Genomic DNA, 17423 nt, shown 5'->3' on the forward strand with positions numbered 1-17423 from the left:
GGCACCCACACACCAGCAGCCTCCCAGCCAGCATCAAAATACTCCTCATAATGCACTGTGCACTCCCTGCTGCCAGCAATCATCTGGGTGGGTGATCTGCCCATTCAGCAATAAGGGGAGGATAGTCTGTGGGGAGAGTAAGTCTGTGGAGAGAGCCAGCGTGATGTAGTGATTAGAGTGCTGGACTAGGACCGAGGAGACCCGAGTTCAAATCCCCATTCAGCCATGATACTAGCTGGGTTACTCTGGGCCAGTCACTTCTTGCTCAGCCTAACCTACTTCACTGGGTTGTTGTGAAAGAGAAACTTAAGTATGTAGTACACTGCTCTGGGTTCCTTGGAGGAAGAGCGGGATATAAATGTAATATAATAATAATAATCATATGAAAAATAAGTTTTTCGAGGCTTCCTCCCCTCGCCCCTTAAAGCCCTTCTCATGGATTGTGAGAAAGGGCCCACTGGGTTATGCTCGCAGCAATATATCAAGGGCTATTAAATCTATCTGTTAAATCTACCTGTCTTATAAAAGCCTCAGTGAGCTCTGTTAACGTTTCAGTGGACATAGTAGTGGCTATGCCTCAGTGAGCTTTACTCTTCTAGTTGAATACCGAATCTGTTTCATTGAAACACTTACTTTATTATAGTTCTCTGGAAGGACTATATCCTGCTGTGCCTCAGTCTCCATGGGGCTACTCAGTAACACATCCGCTTCTGAACTAGCATTTGCCTCCCCAATTGCCTTCACTGAAACTGTCATTTGTGGGGGCTGGCCAAATTTAATATTCTTGGCCAACTGTTGCTGAAAAACAAAACAAAATTATGGATCAGAGAGAGAAAGAGAAGGCACCATTGCTTACACTCTCTTATGCACATATTATTCCATTCCAGTTGCAACAAGTACAATTAAAATCCTGCTATTCGTTGGTTGTTATGTATAGTACTGCTTCACTTGAGGAAATGGAAATGAAAGCTGTCTTTAAATTAACTGGTACTACAATAAGGAGAATACAGGGTTTTGCCTGGTTCTTGCTAAGGCTCTGTCTCCTAGCTCTGCTGGTTCACAGTAGCTGGAACCAGTTCTGAGTTGTTAACATAGATTGCCTGAAGTCTAGCTCCTGACATATGTGGCTCCTATTGTCCACAGTCTGGGTTTTCAGGGGGCTCCAAGTCTCTGTGGTCTTAAGCTTCTAAAATGTGTAATCTTCAGGAGGGCCTGAACCTACCCAACTCTCTGTTATCAGTTCACATTATCTGAAAAAGCAGGCCCTAAACCCACAAGATCAATCCCATTGGCAAAAATGTATTCTGTATACATAATCTAAGCTACTTGCCCAAAAGACATGTGGTAAGAGATGGCCATGCCATGAGGTAATGTGAAGCAACCACCTCAGCTGACAGATTTTGAGTACCAAATCAGACCTTTCTACAAGACCAGCCATGGGACTCATCCAGATTGGGACTATGGATGGAGTGGGGAGGGGATTTAGCCTTCCTCCCAATACTACAGTCTCAGTGAAAATGGCCTTCTTAAACCTATTTGTTGCCCACAGGAGAAAAGCTGCTATTGGCATTATTAGAAGCTCTAGATGATCAATTTTTATCGGGGGTAGGATAGAAAATGATGCAGGGGGGAAGAGCTAACAACACACAAGTCCCGGTCCTATCTTGGGAATGTATGAAACTCCTGAGAAGTTTTACTAGTCTAAATGAAACTCTATCTTCCTTCAAAATGCTTGAGCTATTTCACTTCAGGAGGAACCACCAAATTTGCTCAGAACATTGCTTTAAACAAAATCTGGTGATTATCTAGGGCTATTCAGCACTCCACTAACAAAGTATAATTTCTATCTCAAGAGCTCTATCATTTACAGTTCCCTTCACAGCACATACAAGATATATGTCTCCCTCATAATTCTAGCAGTAATAGTTTAAGGCTGTTATTGCACAAGCACACTAGACCAATATGTGCCAAAGTAAAAAGGAGCATACAACATGAAAAAACCCTCTCATGAACCAGAAGAGTTCCATCAAGAAACAAGTTGTTCTAGTAAGAACTAATCAGCCTACTTTCCTTTCACTGTCTCTATAACTGAACTCAAATTGAGATCCACAAGTTAGATCTCTTGCACCTCAAATGTTCATGCGTCCACCATCTTGAATCAGGGTGGATTACATCATTACAAATTACACCACTGAGGTGTCCCTGTGTGTTGCTCACTACAACTGTACCCATTTTGGTTCAAATCAGTTAGTCCACAAGTTAGCCCACTTGAACCACTTGAAAAGTTAGCCCACTTGAAAGTTAACAATGTGAAATGTTAGCCCACAAGTTAGCCCACTTGAAAAGTTTATGCATCCACCATCTTGGATTGGGTTAGATGACATCCTCACAAACTACACTGTTGAGGTGTCCTTATGTGTCCCTACAGCTGCGGCCAATTTGGTTCAAATTGTTAAGCGGTTCACAAATTAGCCCACTTGCACCTCAAATGTTTACACATCTGCCATCTTGATTCGGTGTGGATGACATCATTACAAACTATGCCACTGATGTGTCCCTGTGTGACACTCGCTGCAACTGTACCCAATTTGGTTCAAATGGGTTAGAGAGTCCACAAATTAGCCGGCTTGCGCCTCAGATGTTCACGTGACCACCATGTTGGATTAGGGTGGATGACATCATCAAAAACTACACTGTTGAGGTGTCCCTATGTGTCCCTACAGCTGTAGCAAATTTGGTTCAAATCGGTTAAGCGGTTCACAAGTTAGCCCACTTGTGCCTCAAAAGTTTACCATCTTCAAGTGCCATCTTGAATTGGGGTGGATGACATCATCACAAACTATGCTGTTGAGGTGTCCCTGTGTGTCCCTACAACTGTACCTGATTTGGTTCATATTGGTCCAGGCGTTGTGAAGTTGATAAGAGGCGGGGGCACATGGACACACACACACACACACACACACACACACACACACACACAATGCCGGGTGATCTTATGAGCCTACTGGAAAATAGGCTAAAAAGATGGCAGAAAGTGTAAAACTATAAAAATCACAAACACCTTGGGAAACAGCTAATATAGATCATAATAATTTACCTGGAAGGTCCATTACCACCTTAATTTAGCATGCAACTGGTTTAGAGAAACAAACTGTATTTTGCAGGGGCAGGGTTGCACAGAAACATAATCAATCTAAAGACCACTCTGTCACAGGACATAGCAGTCAGTTTCAAAGAAAGATCAAGCTTACAGACTAGACCAGTGACTATCAAGTCAAGACAATAATTACTAACCTACAGGCGAAAAATAAAATTACTGTACGAAAAGCAGGAATAAAAGAATCAAGTGCAGTTCAACTGATACTTGCTAAATTAGGGTTTTGCTTGATATTCTCAAGATCACTTACAAGCAGGGTTCACTACTCTATCAACCTGTAACCCTGTTCATCACCTGGAAACTATTCTTCTCTTCCTGTTTTTTACACCATTTATGAATGAAATACTTAATTCTCTTCCTGATTCTGGCTAGAAGAATCTCTCCAGTTCCTGAGAAATGGTTTGTATGTTACACAGAAACAAGGAAATACTGCATGCAAGTGATGTGTCTGTTTTCATTCCTTGCTGCTGCTACATTGTGGGGACTAGCAGATCTCATCCTTAGTCTTGAGCTCCAGATGACTCATGGAGCTCACCAATTTCACCATTTTATAAATTGTCATTCATAGCCATTGCATACTGGGGTGTTTTTTGCTTTTGTTTTTTAAGTAATGACATTTACTTTCATAAAGTTCAGGAAAAACAGTGTCTTGTGATTATGCTTGAAAGAGATGAATAATTGGATATATATTTCCCATGAGAATTAAACTTTTAAAATATGCCAAGAGGAAAATTTACCATTTTTTCTATGCAATAGCTATATGAATCATATCTAGCTAGGAGAAAAGAAACTCCTAATTATTATAATTTATTTATTTATTTGGTAGATTACAGGGAAATTTTCCACAAGGGCTCATTTCCCTGCATCATCCATGTGAACATAAACAGGAAATGAATGTTCAAAGCAAAGAATATATAGTGGACTTTTATAAACATGAGATTGTCAGGTACACATGTATTTTCAGTACTGAGATACGCTTTCAAATGGGAAAGGACGTTATATAAGAAATTAGATGAAACTAAAACAGGACTATGACTCATCGGTAATGTGGCTTAGTCAAGACTTTGCATTGTCTCTTGACAGAGATGAATAAACTACCAAAATGAAGTAACCTCAAAAAATAAGATTTAATTCAGATCTGAAGTATTAATTTTTTATTTAGATAAAGTAGTGGGGTGCTACAAGTTCAAGACACAAAACTCAATACCTCTATGGACTGAGATAAAACAAACCTCCTTGTATTGTTTAGACAGAATTTCACATTTTATCTTTTATGCAGTTAAAGTTCATGTACACTTCTCCCAGACTGCATCCCTTGATTTCATGGCAATTTGGCTCCACTGTTTTTGGAAGCCAAATCTCTCTCTCCCTCTGCTCCCCGCCCCCACCTCTCTCTGTGGCTAAATTCCCACTAACAGGCACCTAAGGTGTTTTACAATCAGATTCTAAAACAAGGACAAAATAAATGCTGCAAAGGATAAAAGCAGTTGTCATGTCTGAAGCCACTGATGGTCTCTGCAAGAGCTGAGCTCTCTGGTTTGGGCTATCTTCTTCTAACGAATGCCATTGCAGTAAATTGCTATCAGGGAAATTCACTTCACAATGGTCTTGACTAATCGAATGAATTCTTCTAAATAACAGACAACATCCAGACTATGGTCACATTCTCAACAAGCAGAATGGTTGTGGATAAAGAGTTAACTGAGACTGGTCAGCCCCACATGCTCCTGTGGAGCTTCTTGTAAGAATCTAGAATTGCCAGGTAATCCCAGTTAAACAAAACAATCCCGGTTAAAGGGAAGAGGGGACATCTTGGGCAGGGCATTGATTGTGCTTTTTGCCTCTGTCCCACCTTCTCCAGGTGTGTACCATCTATGGAGCTGATTCTGCTGCTTTAAAACTCAGGCTGAGCCAGTGGCGTGAGCCGAAGGGCTCTCGTCCTTGTGGTGAGCTGCCTGGGGTTGGAAGATCTTCCCGACATCTCTTCTATCAACAAGTCAGCATATGTTGTTTGAGTCCTGGTTTTGGTTTTCATTAAGTAGTGGAGCTGTGGTTGGTTAGACTGAGGAATGTGCCTGGGAGAGCAGGAAAGTGGAGTTGGTGTGGGGGCAGCAATACCGCTGGTAGTGGGCAGAGGGAGATATGGCCGTGGGAGTTGGGCTGGACGTTACAGGGGGAAACGGTCCAGGCAACTGAGGCCTGTTCCTTTCTCCAGCCCTTCTCCCAACCCTGAGATCCCAGGGAGCTCTGAGAACACTCCCTCGAGGATTAGGGTGCTGCTGCTGAATGCCAGGTTGGTCAATGCTAAAACATCTCTCATCCACGATTTGACTAGATGAGCATGCTGACCTGGTATGTGTGACGGAGACCTGGTTGGGTGAACTGGGTGGGCTTGGTCTCTCTCAGCTCTGTCCTCCAGGTTTCCTGAGTGTGCAGCAGCCCCGCCTGGAGGGTCGGGGAGTCTCCCCCCATTTCCAGGTGCCCAGTCAGGCAATCTCAGAATTTTGAGTGTTTGTCCTTGAGGGTGGGCCTCCGGGATAGGCTGGGGATTGCTGCTGGTGTACCGACCACCCTGCTGCACTTCAGTCTCCTTACCAGAGCTGGTGGGGGTGGTCTCGGAGATGGCCTTAGGTTCCCCCAAATTTATTGTTCTGGGGGATTTCAATGTTCACACTGAGGCCCCCCCCCAGTTGGTTCGGCTCAGGATTTCATGGCCTCCATGGCAACCATGGGACTGTCTCAGCTGGTATTGGGCCCTACCCACATGGCAGGACACACTCTGGATCTGGTTTTTGCTGACTGGGGAATAAATGATCTGGAGGTGGGGGAGTTTGAGATAACTCCCTTGTCATGGACAGATCATCATCTGGTGGGGTTTAGTTTGACTGCTCCATTTGCCCTCTGCAGGGGTGGTGGACCGATTAGAATGGTCTGCCCCAGAGGCTTTTGGATCCACTTGGATTCCAGACAGCCCTCGGAGTGTTTCCAGTGTCCAGAGCTGGTGACCTTGTCAAGGCCCTGGTTGATCTCTGGAATGGAGAGACAACCCAGGCTGTTGACACGGTTGCTCCTAATTGCCCCCTCTGGCTTGGTAGAGCCCGTTTGGCTCCTTGGTTTTCCTTGGAGCTTAGGGTGATGAAACAACTTGGAAGACAGATGGAATGATGCTGGAGGAAGAGTCATGCCGTATCCGACTGAACACGGGCTAGAGTCCATTTTAGGGACTACTCCGTGGCGGTGGGGGCGGCGAAGAAACATTTTTTTCTCTGCCTTCATTGCATCTGCTCAGTGCAGACAAACAAAGCTGTTCCGTGTGGCAAAAACATTGCTCCACACATCCCCCCAGATAATGGGGGAGGAATAATCTACAGCCCGTTGTGATCAGTTTGCTTGCCACTTTGCAGATAAAGTTGCTTGTATTTGTGCTGACCTGGACTCCAGAGTTTTGGCAGTTCCGGTAGACATGCCTCTAGTACCATCTGGTCCTGTTATGGATTCTTTTCAGTTGGTGCAGCCTGAGGATGTGGACAAGATCCTGTGCAGTGTGCGGGCAACATCATGCGCTCTTGACCCTTGCCCTTCATGGCTAATAAAAGCTGCCAAGGAGGGTACAGGCAGATGGTTGGAGGTGATCATTAATGCTTAAGGGAGGGCAGGATGCCATCGTGTCTCAAGGAGGTGGTGGTAAAACCACTATTTAAAAAGCCTTCCCTTGATCCCTCCAACCTGGACAACTATAGACCTGTATTTAACCTTCCCTTTTTGGGCAAGGTGATAGAGTGTGAGGTGGCATCCCAGCTGCAGAGGGTCTTAGATGATACGGATTATCTGGACCCTTTTCAATCTGGCTTCCACCCTGGATATGAGACTGAAACTGCCTTGATCGCTCTAGTGCAGGCATCCCCAAACTGCAGCCCTCCAGATGTTGCTGAACTACAACTCCCAGCATACCCAGCCACAAAAAATTGTGTCTAGGGATGCTGGGAGTTGTAGTTCAGCAACATCTGGAGGGCCGCAGTTTGGGGATGCCTGCTCTAGTGGATGACCTTCGTCAGGAGCTAGACAGGGGGAGTGCATCCCTGTTGGTTCTGCTGGACCTCTCAGTGGCGTTCAATACCATCGGCCATGGTATCCTTCTGGACCGCCTCTTGAGTATGGGAATTGGAGGTACTGTGTTGGAGTGGCTCCATTCCTTTCTTGGAGGGAGGGTCCAGAAGGTGGTGCTGGGGGACTACTGCTCCGCCCCATGGCCATTGGCCGGTGAGGTCCCACAGGGTTCGATTTTGTCCCCCATGCTGTTTAACATCTACATGAAGCTGCTGGGAGAGGTCATCCGGAGACTTGGACTGAGTTGTCAGCAATATGCAGATGACACTCGTCTCTATCGCTCTTTCTCACCTGAACCTAGGGAGGCGGTGGATGTCCTGAATCGGGGATTGGAGGCCGTGATGGGCTGGATGTGGGATAATAAACTGAGACTGAATCCAGACAAGACAGAGATAATGTTGGTCAGTAGGAGAGCCAATTGGGATAAGGAGATTTTACTGGTTCTGGATGGGGTCTTGCACTCCCCTTGAAGGAGCAAGTACGCAGCTTGGGGGTACTACTGGACCCGGCTCTGCTTTTGGAAGCTCAGGTGGAGGCGGTGGCCAGGGGTGCCTTTGCACAGCTTCGGCTAGTACACCAGCTGCGTCCCTTTCTCGAGAAGGCAGATCTGGCCACAGTTACCCATGCCTTAGTCACATCATGGCTGGATGACTGCAATGTGCTATACATGGGGCTGCCCTGGAAGAATATCTGGAAACTGCAGCTTGTACAAAATGTAGCAGCTAGGGTTCTATCTGGAGCTGCCCGGTGTGATCACATCACACCTATTTTGAAAGAGCTTCACTGGTTACCAGTGTGTTTCCGGGTCCAATTCAAGGTGCTGGTTTTGACCTTTAAAGCCCTTAACGGCTTGGGCCCGGGATACCTGAGGTGGCCGCCTATTCCCAAGCGTTTCTGCCTGCTTGACGAGATCATCTGAGGGGGCTATGCTCCGGGTGCTGACAATGAGAGAGGCTAGGTTGTTGTGAACTCGGGACGGGGCCTTCTCTGTTGCTGCCCCCAGGCTTTGGAATGCTCTCCCAGTGGCCATTCGCTCCTCAGACTCAGTCACAGTTTTTAGAAAGTTGGTTAAATCTTGGCTTTTTATCCAGGCCTTTACATAATTGTTTTAGTGCTGCTTCTGTGTGTTTTTATCCATGTATAGTTTTCTGTGTTGCATATTATATATTTTAATATCAGACTGTTTTTATATTTTTAGCTAAATACTTTTGACTCATTTTTATTATATGTGTTTTAACGTTTGTAAACCATCTTGGGATTGTTTTTAATGAAAGGCCATATATAAATCTAACAATAAATAAAATAAATAAATCACTATAGTTAATCAGCATTTAATTGGGAACTAATCAGGATCCTGAACATTCTGGGTTCTCACAACACTCCAGGGAAGTGTGTGGGGCTGGCCAATCACGGTTAACTCTTTAACTGTGATTGTTCTGGTAGTGAGAATGTGGCCTAAGTTAGTCATAATGATGTTGTATTGAATTTAATACATTTAATGTAATATGTTGTTTGGTCCTCAGGTGCTAGTCTAAATGTCATGGGAATATTAATGCCCTGCTTGCCACAGTGCATATAACAGAAAAACTGGCTCTTACTGACAGAACCTGAGGGCCAAATTACATATTACATTAAACATGGAATTGGCCCTGACATGCTTAACCTTTCTTTAGTAAATGGTAAACACGGGGGAGAGGGCATACTTAGATCAGGACTGTGGCATGAGGGGAGGGTTTTTTTGTCCTCACCCCAGTCCCAATCCAGATTGCCTCTCCCCATAGCTGCTAGTTAGCAATACTAATACTACTACTACTAATAATAATAATAATAAGCACCCCAGGGCCAATGAAGCATTTAACATACAGGTGGCCCTCATTATCTGTGGCCCTGGCACCCACAGTTTTGTGTATCCACGGTCAGGCAGTGGAGGCCAGACCTTATTATACATGGTTGGAAAAATGGTAAAATGTTACCTATGCATTTCTAGGTGGCCAGAAATGACCTCCAAGGTCATTTCCTTCCACTGTTTTGCTGAATGGAGCCATTTTATGGCTCTTTTGTAAAAACAGCAACAACAGCAACAACCTTTCCCCCATGATTTTTCATGGAAAATTGGTGGGATTGGGCACGCAGGGAGGCATTGCTCGACAGCTAGAGACCTGGGGAGTAGGTATGATACATTATTGCTCTTATGCCTGTCTTCTAAAGCCTTATTTTATTTATTTATTTATTTATTTGATTTCTCTACCGCCCTTCCAAAAATGGTAAATTTTTTGCCTCCCCCAATTCCCATTCACTCTCAAGGTTGTTTTATCTGTGGTTTCATTATCCGCGGTTGTAGCCGAGAACGGAACCCCTGCAAGGGGTTCCTGTAGAGTGCTGTTTAGCCCTGCAATTACTCTAACCTCCATTTCAGCACAATTTTCCTTCAAATTGTTTTCCTTCATGAATCATGAGCCAAATTATGTTTTGCTCCAGGCCTCCTAGGGCAGTCTGCACATACTCTGCAGCACCCAGAACACCTGCACTAGAAGTCTGGCACACAGCCTTGCTTAAATTCTGTATTTGTGTTGGCTATTGTGGAGAAAGACACAAGAATCACACACAAAGTTCATTTGGTTCTTTTACTTAGAAAGGGAATAAATATTTAAGAGAACACCGTCTTTGTTATGAACCCTGTCGCCTATTATGATCATCAGGGGAGGTTTGTCTGAGGGTGCCACCGGCTTGGCTGGTCGCAACTCAAAGCGGAGCCTTCTCTGTAGTTGCCCCAGGGTTGTATAATTTACTTCCTGCTGAGGACAGAGCTTCTCCATCCCTGATGGCTTTTAGGAAACACTGAAGACAAATCTCTTCAGCCAAACTTTTTAGTTGAAGTTTTAGTTTAATTTTATTGTTTTAATATCCATCTATCTAAAATGTGTTAAATTTTTGTTTGTGTGTATTATTGTAAACCACCTAGAGACTTTGGTAATGGGTGGTATAAAATATATAAAATAAAATCTATATCAAATAAATTTAAAAAATGAAAACATGATAAACAGGCTGTCTGGAAAGAAATTTGGCACATTTTGCTGGATAGGGATGGGGAGGAAAAGGGAAGGAATTGGCAGATGTGTCTTTGAAGGTCCATTATCAGAGACGGGTGTTGGCTGTCAGCCAGGCAGATGCCTGACTACATGGTCCAAACAGGTTCACAGAGCAGAAGGACTTCGCATGGATCTAGGGGCTCTATGGTGGTCTGACCCCAAATGTTTTGCAGACTCTTCCTCTTAGGAAACCATAAGTTTTTCCTTCTCTGATCAGTCCATTTTCATCATGTTTGTCTTTGTTCTCCATGTGCTGTTATGGGACAGATCCATCTTCCGCAATCTCATCAATCCATGTAAATTCTGTCTTCCCTTCGGACAGGACCCCACTTCACACCTCAAATCCTTATTGGCTCTGCCATGGTTCACACTGTCATGTTGTTCCTCAAAGCGTAAATTCACAGATTGTTAGCTTAACTGCTTTCTATCATGTCTCTAGCATATTTACTTTTTTGTGTCCATTCAGATAGTTTTTAGGCAATTTAGAAAGTGATGGGGAGAGGGAGAGGAGTTGGAAGTTATCTACGGTAGGTACAATCAATTCAGCTAGGGTACCAGCCATTCAGCCAAATAAACAAATAAACATCTCAAAAGGCGATACACATTCCAAAGAGATAGTTCAGATGGCCTGAGGCAATCAGGCAGTCAGATAGGCATTTGCAACAATTGTCAGTTTTCTCAGCTCATCTCTCCTACAATTCCCCACAAATTCTCAGAGTCCCTGTAAAGCTTTAGCCATAGTCCAAAGATGGATCTGTTTGCTTTTGGGTTGAAATGGGTGAAACAGTTTGGGGGGCCTGGATGGGTCCTAACACTTGTAGGTAGCTTTGTGGCTATTAATTGCCACTGGAGATTTCACACTGAAATCGCATTTCACAGGACACAGTTCAGACATAATGGCACTTGCCCTATTCTCACTTTCTCTGGGTGTAGAAAATAAACACATGGAGAGGGGAGCAGGATCCCACTTTATGCATTCAACAAAAGGTGATAATGTAATAATAATAACAACAACAACAACAACGGGATCGCTACATGCACACAGCTGTACACCTGTAAGCCCTTCCACTGTAGAGGTTGGGCTCAGCAGGCACAAACCTCCTCTCGTCCTCCATATGTTCATTCTGTGCATGCAGGGAAAGTGAACATAGGGCAAAAAGTTCAAATGGACACCAAAATACAACTACTAATGAATAACTGCTGTAATTGTAACATAAATTGCAATACTTATTGCTATTTTAATGTTTCCTTCCTTGGTTGCGCCATACTGTTTTTAGACTGAGCTTTGGGGATAGAAGATCTCCTGTATTTACCTGAATCAAAGACATTTTTTTGTCTTCCTGTTCTTTCCTGTTAAATATGAGGGGGGATTCAGAGTTCTCTTTCTTGGGGTAAATACAGGTATAACCTGTATTTAACATCTCTTTTAAGGCATCGTCTTAAATTCTAAGTCACCTTCTATTTGGGTAAATATATTTGTCAACTTTTCTTACTGTCAAGTTCTTTTACCCACCTAGACCTTCTGCAACTGGCCCACACAGTTAAATCAATATGGACATCTTGTTCAGAATTCATTATGGTGTTTCTCATGAACAAGTTGCATTGAATATTGAAAAAGGCTAATGAATGGAACTATTGTGGGGAATGGTATGTGCTGTTCAAAGAAAGCTGTATATATTCATCTACACTGAAACAACTTTTTGTTATCTGCAAGTCTTTGAAACCCAGAGAAAAAGAAAGAAAGAAAGAAAGAAAGAAAGAAAGAAAGAAAGAAAGAAAGAAAGAAAGAAATTTTTAGTTGATCTTGGATTCCAGTGCTCCCAAAGTAGAATGTGTGTTTCTTTGTGGGTCAAATACAGGTTTCAAAACATCTCCCATCTTATCAATTCTGACATATATTAGCATTAATTATATTATATATTAATTATATGGTGGTGGAGGGAGCTATGGTTGTCATGTCTGCATAGAGTTCAGCTCTTTAGGCACTGAAGGCACTCCATATTTTCAATATTTCTTTTAAATACTCTCATTAATAACTTTTTATTTGTCAATTTTATTTCAACATCACTAATAGCTGAAGTCAAGCATTAAATGTCAATGTGCCAAACAAGTCATTAATATTTTGCCATTTTGTTCAAATACTAGTTTGTGATGACATTTTCCTTTAATAGCAAGAGCACACTGTAAATAGCAAAGCAAAACAATAGACTATTCATGTACGCTTTGAATAGTAGTGAAATTCCTGTGAGCATATATTTCTAGTCAGTGCTCTCTCTATACACCAAAAAGCCTTATCCATACTTATGTAAATATATGTATAGCAAATGGACAGTAGGGCAATAGGATTGATTGCACCTGCTTGCTCACAGACCCATCTCTGAGTGTGTCACATTTCCACACTGTGGAAAAGCTATGTAAAGTCATTCATCATTCCAATGAGAGCATGCTGGAAGCATGCAATACTACTCAAAATAAGGAAGAGGGGTAACTGCACATGAATGAATGTACATATATCACATTTACATAGTATGACATTTATGTCTTGGAGGTGAGATGCATACAGAAGTAGGGGTGAAATTGGGCATGATCTTGCAGTCCCATCAAATATTTGATATGTTCATGTTTAGAAATATGTAATTACGCCAAAAGATATCAGTCATCAGCACCATTAGTCTAAAAAGATATTACATTTTCTGAAGTATATGGGGAAAGTGAATAAGATTCTCACATACACACACTATTTTCTGAAAGGCCACTGTAAAATTATTCCTAGATCACACATTTTTTGAAATAGCAATTATTCAATAATGGACCTGTGCTGTTTCATACTTCCTCTGAAAGATCCACCACAGTGCTAGGTAACCGTTTATAAGAGCAAGTAAGTTGGTGGTTTTGTACTCAGTTGGAAATGAAACAATTTCCCTCTGCTTAGAGTTGCCAACTATTTCCTGTCTCTTTAACAGCTGCACCACTGACAGAATAGCAGTGGGTGAAGTGTTTCCTGGCATGCAGATCTAGTGATGGGAAAAGCGTACGCTGCTGATTTTCTTTTTGCCATAATGCTGTTAAAGGCACAGAAGTCTTGCCAAAAATTGGCTGGCACTGGTAGAACATAAGAACAGCCCTGCTGGATCAAGCCCAAGGCCCATCTAGTCCAGCATCCTGTTTCGCACAGTGGTCCACCAGATGCCACAGACAGGAGTTGAGGGCGTGCCCTCTCTCCTGCCATTACTCCACTGCAACTGGTACTCAGAGGCACCCTGCCCTTGAGGCTGGAGGTGGCCCACAGCCCTCCGACTAGTAGCCATTGATAGACCACTTCTCCATGAAGTCATCCAAACCCCTCTTAAAACCATCCAGGTTGTTGGCTGTCACCACATCCTGTGGCAGAGAGTTTCACAAGTGGATCACGCGTTGTGTGAAAAAGTACTTCCATTTGTTGGTGTTAGACCTCCTGGCAATCAATTTCATGGAGTGACCCCTGGTTCGAGTGTTGTGTGAGAGGGAAAAGAATCTCTCTCTCTCTCCACTTTCTCCACACCATGCATGACCTTATAGACCTCTATCATGTCTCCCCGCAATCGTCTTTTTTCTAAACTAAAAAGCCCCAGGTGTTGTAGTCTTGCCTCATAAGAAAGGTGCTCTAGGCCCCTGATCATCTTGGTTGCCCTCTTCTGTACCTTCTCCAGTTCAACAATGTCCTTTTTAAGATGTGGTGACCAGAATTGTACGCAGTACTCCAAGTGTGGTCGCACCATAGTTTTGTATAAGGGCATTATAATGTTAGCCGTTTTATTTTCAATCCCCTTTCTAATGATCCCTAGCATTGAATTTGCCTTTTTCACAGCTGCCGCACATTGAGTCGACACTTTTAACGAGCTGTCCACCGCAACTCCAAGATCCCTCTCCTGGTCAGTCACCAACAGCTCAGATCCCATCAGCATATCCTTGAAGTTGGTGTGCTTCGTCCCAATGTGCATCACTTTACACTTGCACCGCATTTGAACCGCATTTGCCATTTTGTCACCCACTCCCCCAGTTTGGAGAGATCCTTTTGGAGCTCCTCACAATCTGTTTTGGATTTCACTACCTGGAAGAGTTTGGTATCATCTGCAAATTTGGCCACATCGCTGCTTACCCCTGCTTCTAGATCATTTATGAATAAATTAAAAAGCTCCAGTCCCAGTACAGATCCCTGGGGGACCCCACTTCTTACTTCCCTCCATTGTGAAAACTCTCCATTAATACCTACCCTCTGTTTCCTGTCTTTCAACCAGTTAGCAATCCACACATGTACTTGTCCCCTCATCCCATGACTGCTAAGTTTCCTCAGGAGTCTTTGATGAGGAACTTTGTCAAAAGCTTTTTGGAAGTCCAGGTAGACTATGTCAACTGGATCACCTTGATCCACACACTCGTTGACACTCTCAAAGAAGTCCAAAAGGTTTGTGAGGCAAGATTCACCTTTGCGGAAGCCATGCTGGCTCACTCCCAGCAGGGCCTGTTCTTCTAGGTGCTTTACAATTTTATCCTTGAGGATGCTTTCCATCTATTTGCCTGGAACGGACATTAGGCTAACTGGCCTGTAATTTCCCGGATCGCCCCTGGATCCCTTTTTGAAAATCGGTGTTACATTTGCTACTCTCCAGTCCTCTGGTACAGAGCCCGATTTCAGGGATAAGTTATATATTTTAGCAAGGAGGTCGGCAATTTCACATTTGAGTTCTTTGAGGACTCTTGGATTGATGCCATCCGGCCCTGGTGATTTGTTAGCTTTCAGTTTTTCCAGACAGTTTAGAACATCATCCCTTGTCACTTCTATCTGACTCAGATCTCTAGCCCCCATCCCTAAAAAGCCTGGTTCAGGAACAGGTATATGCTCAGTATCCTCTGCCATGAAGACAGATGCAAAGAACTCATTCAGCTTCTCTGCAACCTCCATATACTCCTTAATAATCCCTTTCACTCCCTCATTGTCTAATGGTCCAACTGCCTACCTGGCAGGTTTCCTGCTTCTGATGTACTTAAAGAAGTTTTTGTTATTCCCCTTGATACCTTTGGCTAAATGTTCCTCAAACTCTCTTTTTGCCTCCCTTATTGTCACCTTGCATTTCTTTTGCCAGAGTTTGTGTTCCTTTCTGTTCTCTTCGTTTGGACAGGCCTTCCAATTTTGGAAGGAAGTCTTCTTCCCTTTTATGGCTTCCTTGATGGTACCCGTTAGCCATGCTGGCATCGTCCTGGACTTAGTGGTACCTTTCCTCCTTTTGGGTATACAATCTAACTGGGCTTCTAGTATTGTGGGTTTGAGTAAACTCCATGCACTCTGGAGCGAAGTGACTCTCCTAATTTCCCCCCTCAGCTTTCTTTTCACCATACTCCTCATTTTAGAGAAGTTTCCTCTTCTGAAATTCAAAATGTCTGCGTTAGACATCCTTGGTGATTCTCTCCCCGCATGTATGCTGAATTTGATGGCACTGTGGTCACTGTTCCCTAAAGGGTCGATGACACTGACATCACGCACCAGGTCCTGGCTGTCACTCAGAATTAGATCCAAGGTCGCCTTCTCTCTGGTCGGTTCCATGACCAACTGTTCTAGGGCACAGTCATTTAGCGTATCTAGAAATTTGACCTCTTTGTCCTGACTTAAATGTGAATTTACCCAGTCTATGTCTGGGTAGTTGAAATCACCCATAATTACAGCCCTGCCTCTCCTTGACGCCTCCCTGATTTCCTCCTGCAACTCCCAGTCACTGTCGGCATTTTGATCCGGAGGGCGATAGCATGTCCCCAGTAGCACGTTCCCTTTCCGGCCTTGTATAGTCACCTACAGGGTTTCTGTGGAGGACTCCAGTCCACTTAGGTTTTCTAGCTTGTTAGATTCTATCCCTTCTTTAACATACAGTGCTACCCCTCCTCCAAGGCGCCCCTCCCTGTCCTTTCAATAGAGTTTATACGCAGGGATAACAGTGTCCCACTGGTTCTCACTGTTCCACCATGTTTCTGTTATGCCCACTATATCTATTTCTGCGTTAGCAACCAAGCACTCCAGCTCACCCATCTTGGCTCGGAGGCTTCTGGCATTGGCATACAAGCACCTATACACTGAATCTCTCCCCTGATGTATGCTATTCTTTTGACTCTTTGACCTGCTGGCACAAGCTCCCGTCTGCTCTTTATGTGGTTCTGCTCTGTCCCCTTCTGTTTTATTTGAATTCTTTGCAGCCTCACACTTTAAAGGATGGCTTTTGCCAAACAGGATACTGTCCAGCTCCCATCGGCTGTTCCCCAGGTGTCATTTTAAAAGCTGCTCTGCAACCTTTTTGATTTTAAGCGCCAGCAGTCTGGTTCCATCTTGGTTCAAGTTCATCCCATCCCTTTTGTACAGGCCTTGCTTGCCCCAAAATGTGTCCCAGTGCCTAACAAATCTAAACCTCTCCTCCCGGCACCAACGTCTCATCCATGCATTGAAACCCCTCAGCTCTGCCTGTCTCACTGTACTTGCGCGTGGAACAGGTAGCATTTCTGAGAATGCTACCTTGGGGGTCCTGGACTTCAAAATGCTACCTATCAGCCTAAATTTGGCTTCCAGGACCTCCTGACTGCATTTCCCCACATCGTTGGTGCCGACATGCACCACGACAGCTGTCTCCTCCCCAGCACTGCCTAGGAGCCTGTCTAGACACTGCGTGATGTCCGCAACCTTCGCACCAGGCAGGCAAGTCACAGTGCGGTCAACATGCGGGTCACAAACCCATCTCTCTATCCCTCTAATGATCTAATCACCAACTACAAGGAGGCCCCCAACCCCCAGAGGAGTATCCCCTGTGCGAGAGGATATGGGCTCATCATCCACGGAAGGGGTCCATTCTAAAGGAGCATTTCCCTCTTCCTCAGACCGATGTCCTCCTTGCCCAAGACCTTCATTCTCCCTGACAGCAGAGGAGCTACCAGCCCTGGAGTGGGATGCCTCTATCACATCACTGAAGGTCTCGTCCATATGCCTCTCTGTCTCTCTGAGCTTTTCCAGATCCGCCACCTTGGTCTCGAGGGAACGGATTTGTTCCCTGAGA

The 17423-nt window shown here is 44.1% G+C and overlaps 1 protein-coding gene across 9 annotated transcripts in view; it reads right to left on the reverse strand.

Annotated features, from left to right (window-relative positions):
* Positions 1–17423, reverse strand: part of CRACD (capping protein inhibiting regulator of actin dynamics) — a 198926-nt gene that overhangs the window by 39522 nt on the left and 141981 nt on the right. For 8 of the 9 annotated variants that reach the window (XM_053253709.1, XM_053253706.1, XM_053253707.1 and 5 more), the window contains one exon: positions 634–798. The exons of the other annotated variant lie outside the window; for it this stretch is intronic. In XM_053253709.1, the coding sequence (XP_053109684.1) occupies positions 634–798 (165 nt within the window). The remainder of the gene's footprint in view (positions 1–633; positions 799–17423) is intronic. 9 annotated transcript variants of the gene reach the window in all.

Source organism: Hemicordylus capensis, chromosome 5 (assembly GCF_027244095.1).
Source record: "Hemicordylus capensis ecotype Gifberg chromosome 5, rHemCap1.1.pri, whole genome shotgun sequence".
Classification (NCBI taxonomy): Eukaryota; Metazoa; Chordata; class Lepidosauria; order Squamata; family Cordylidae; genus Hemicordylus; species Hemicordylus capensis.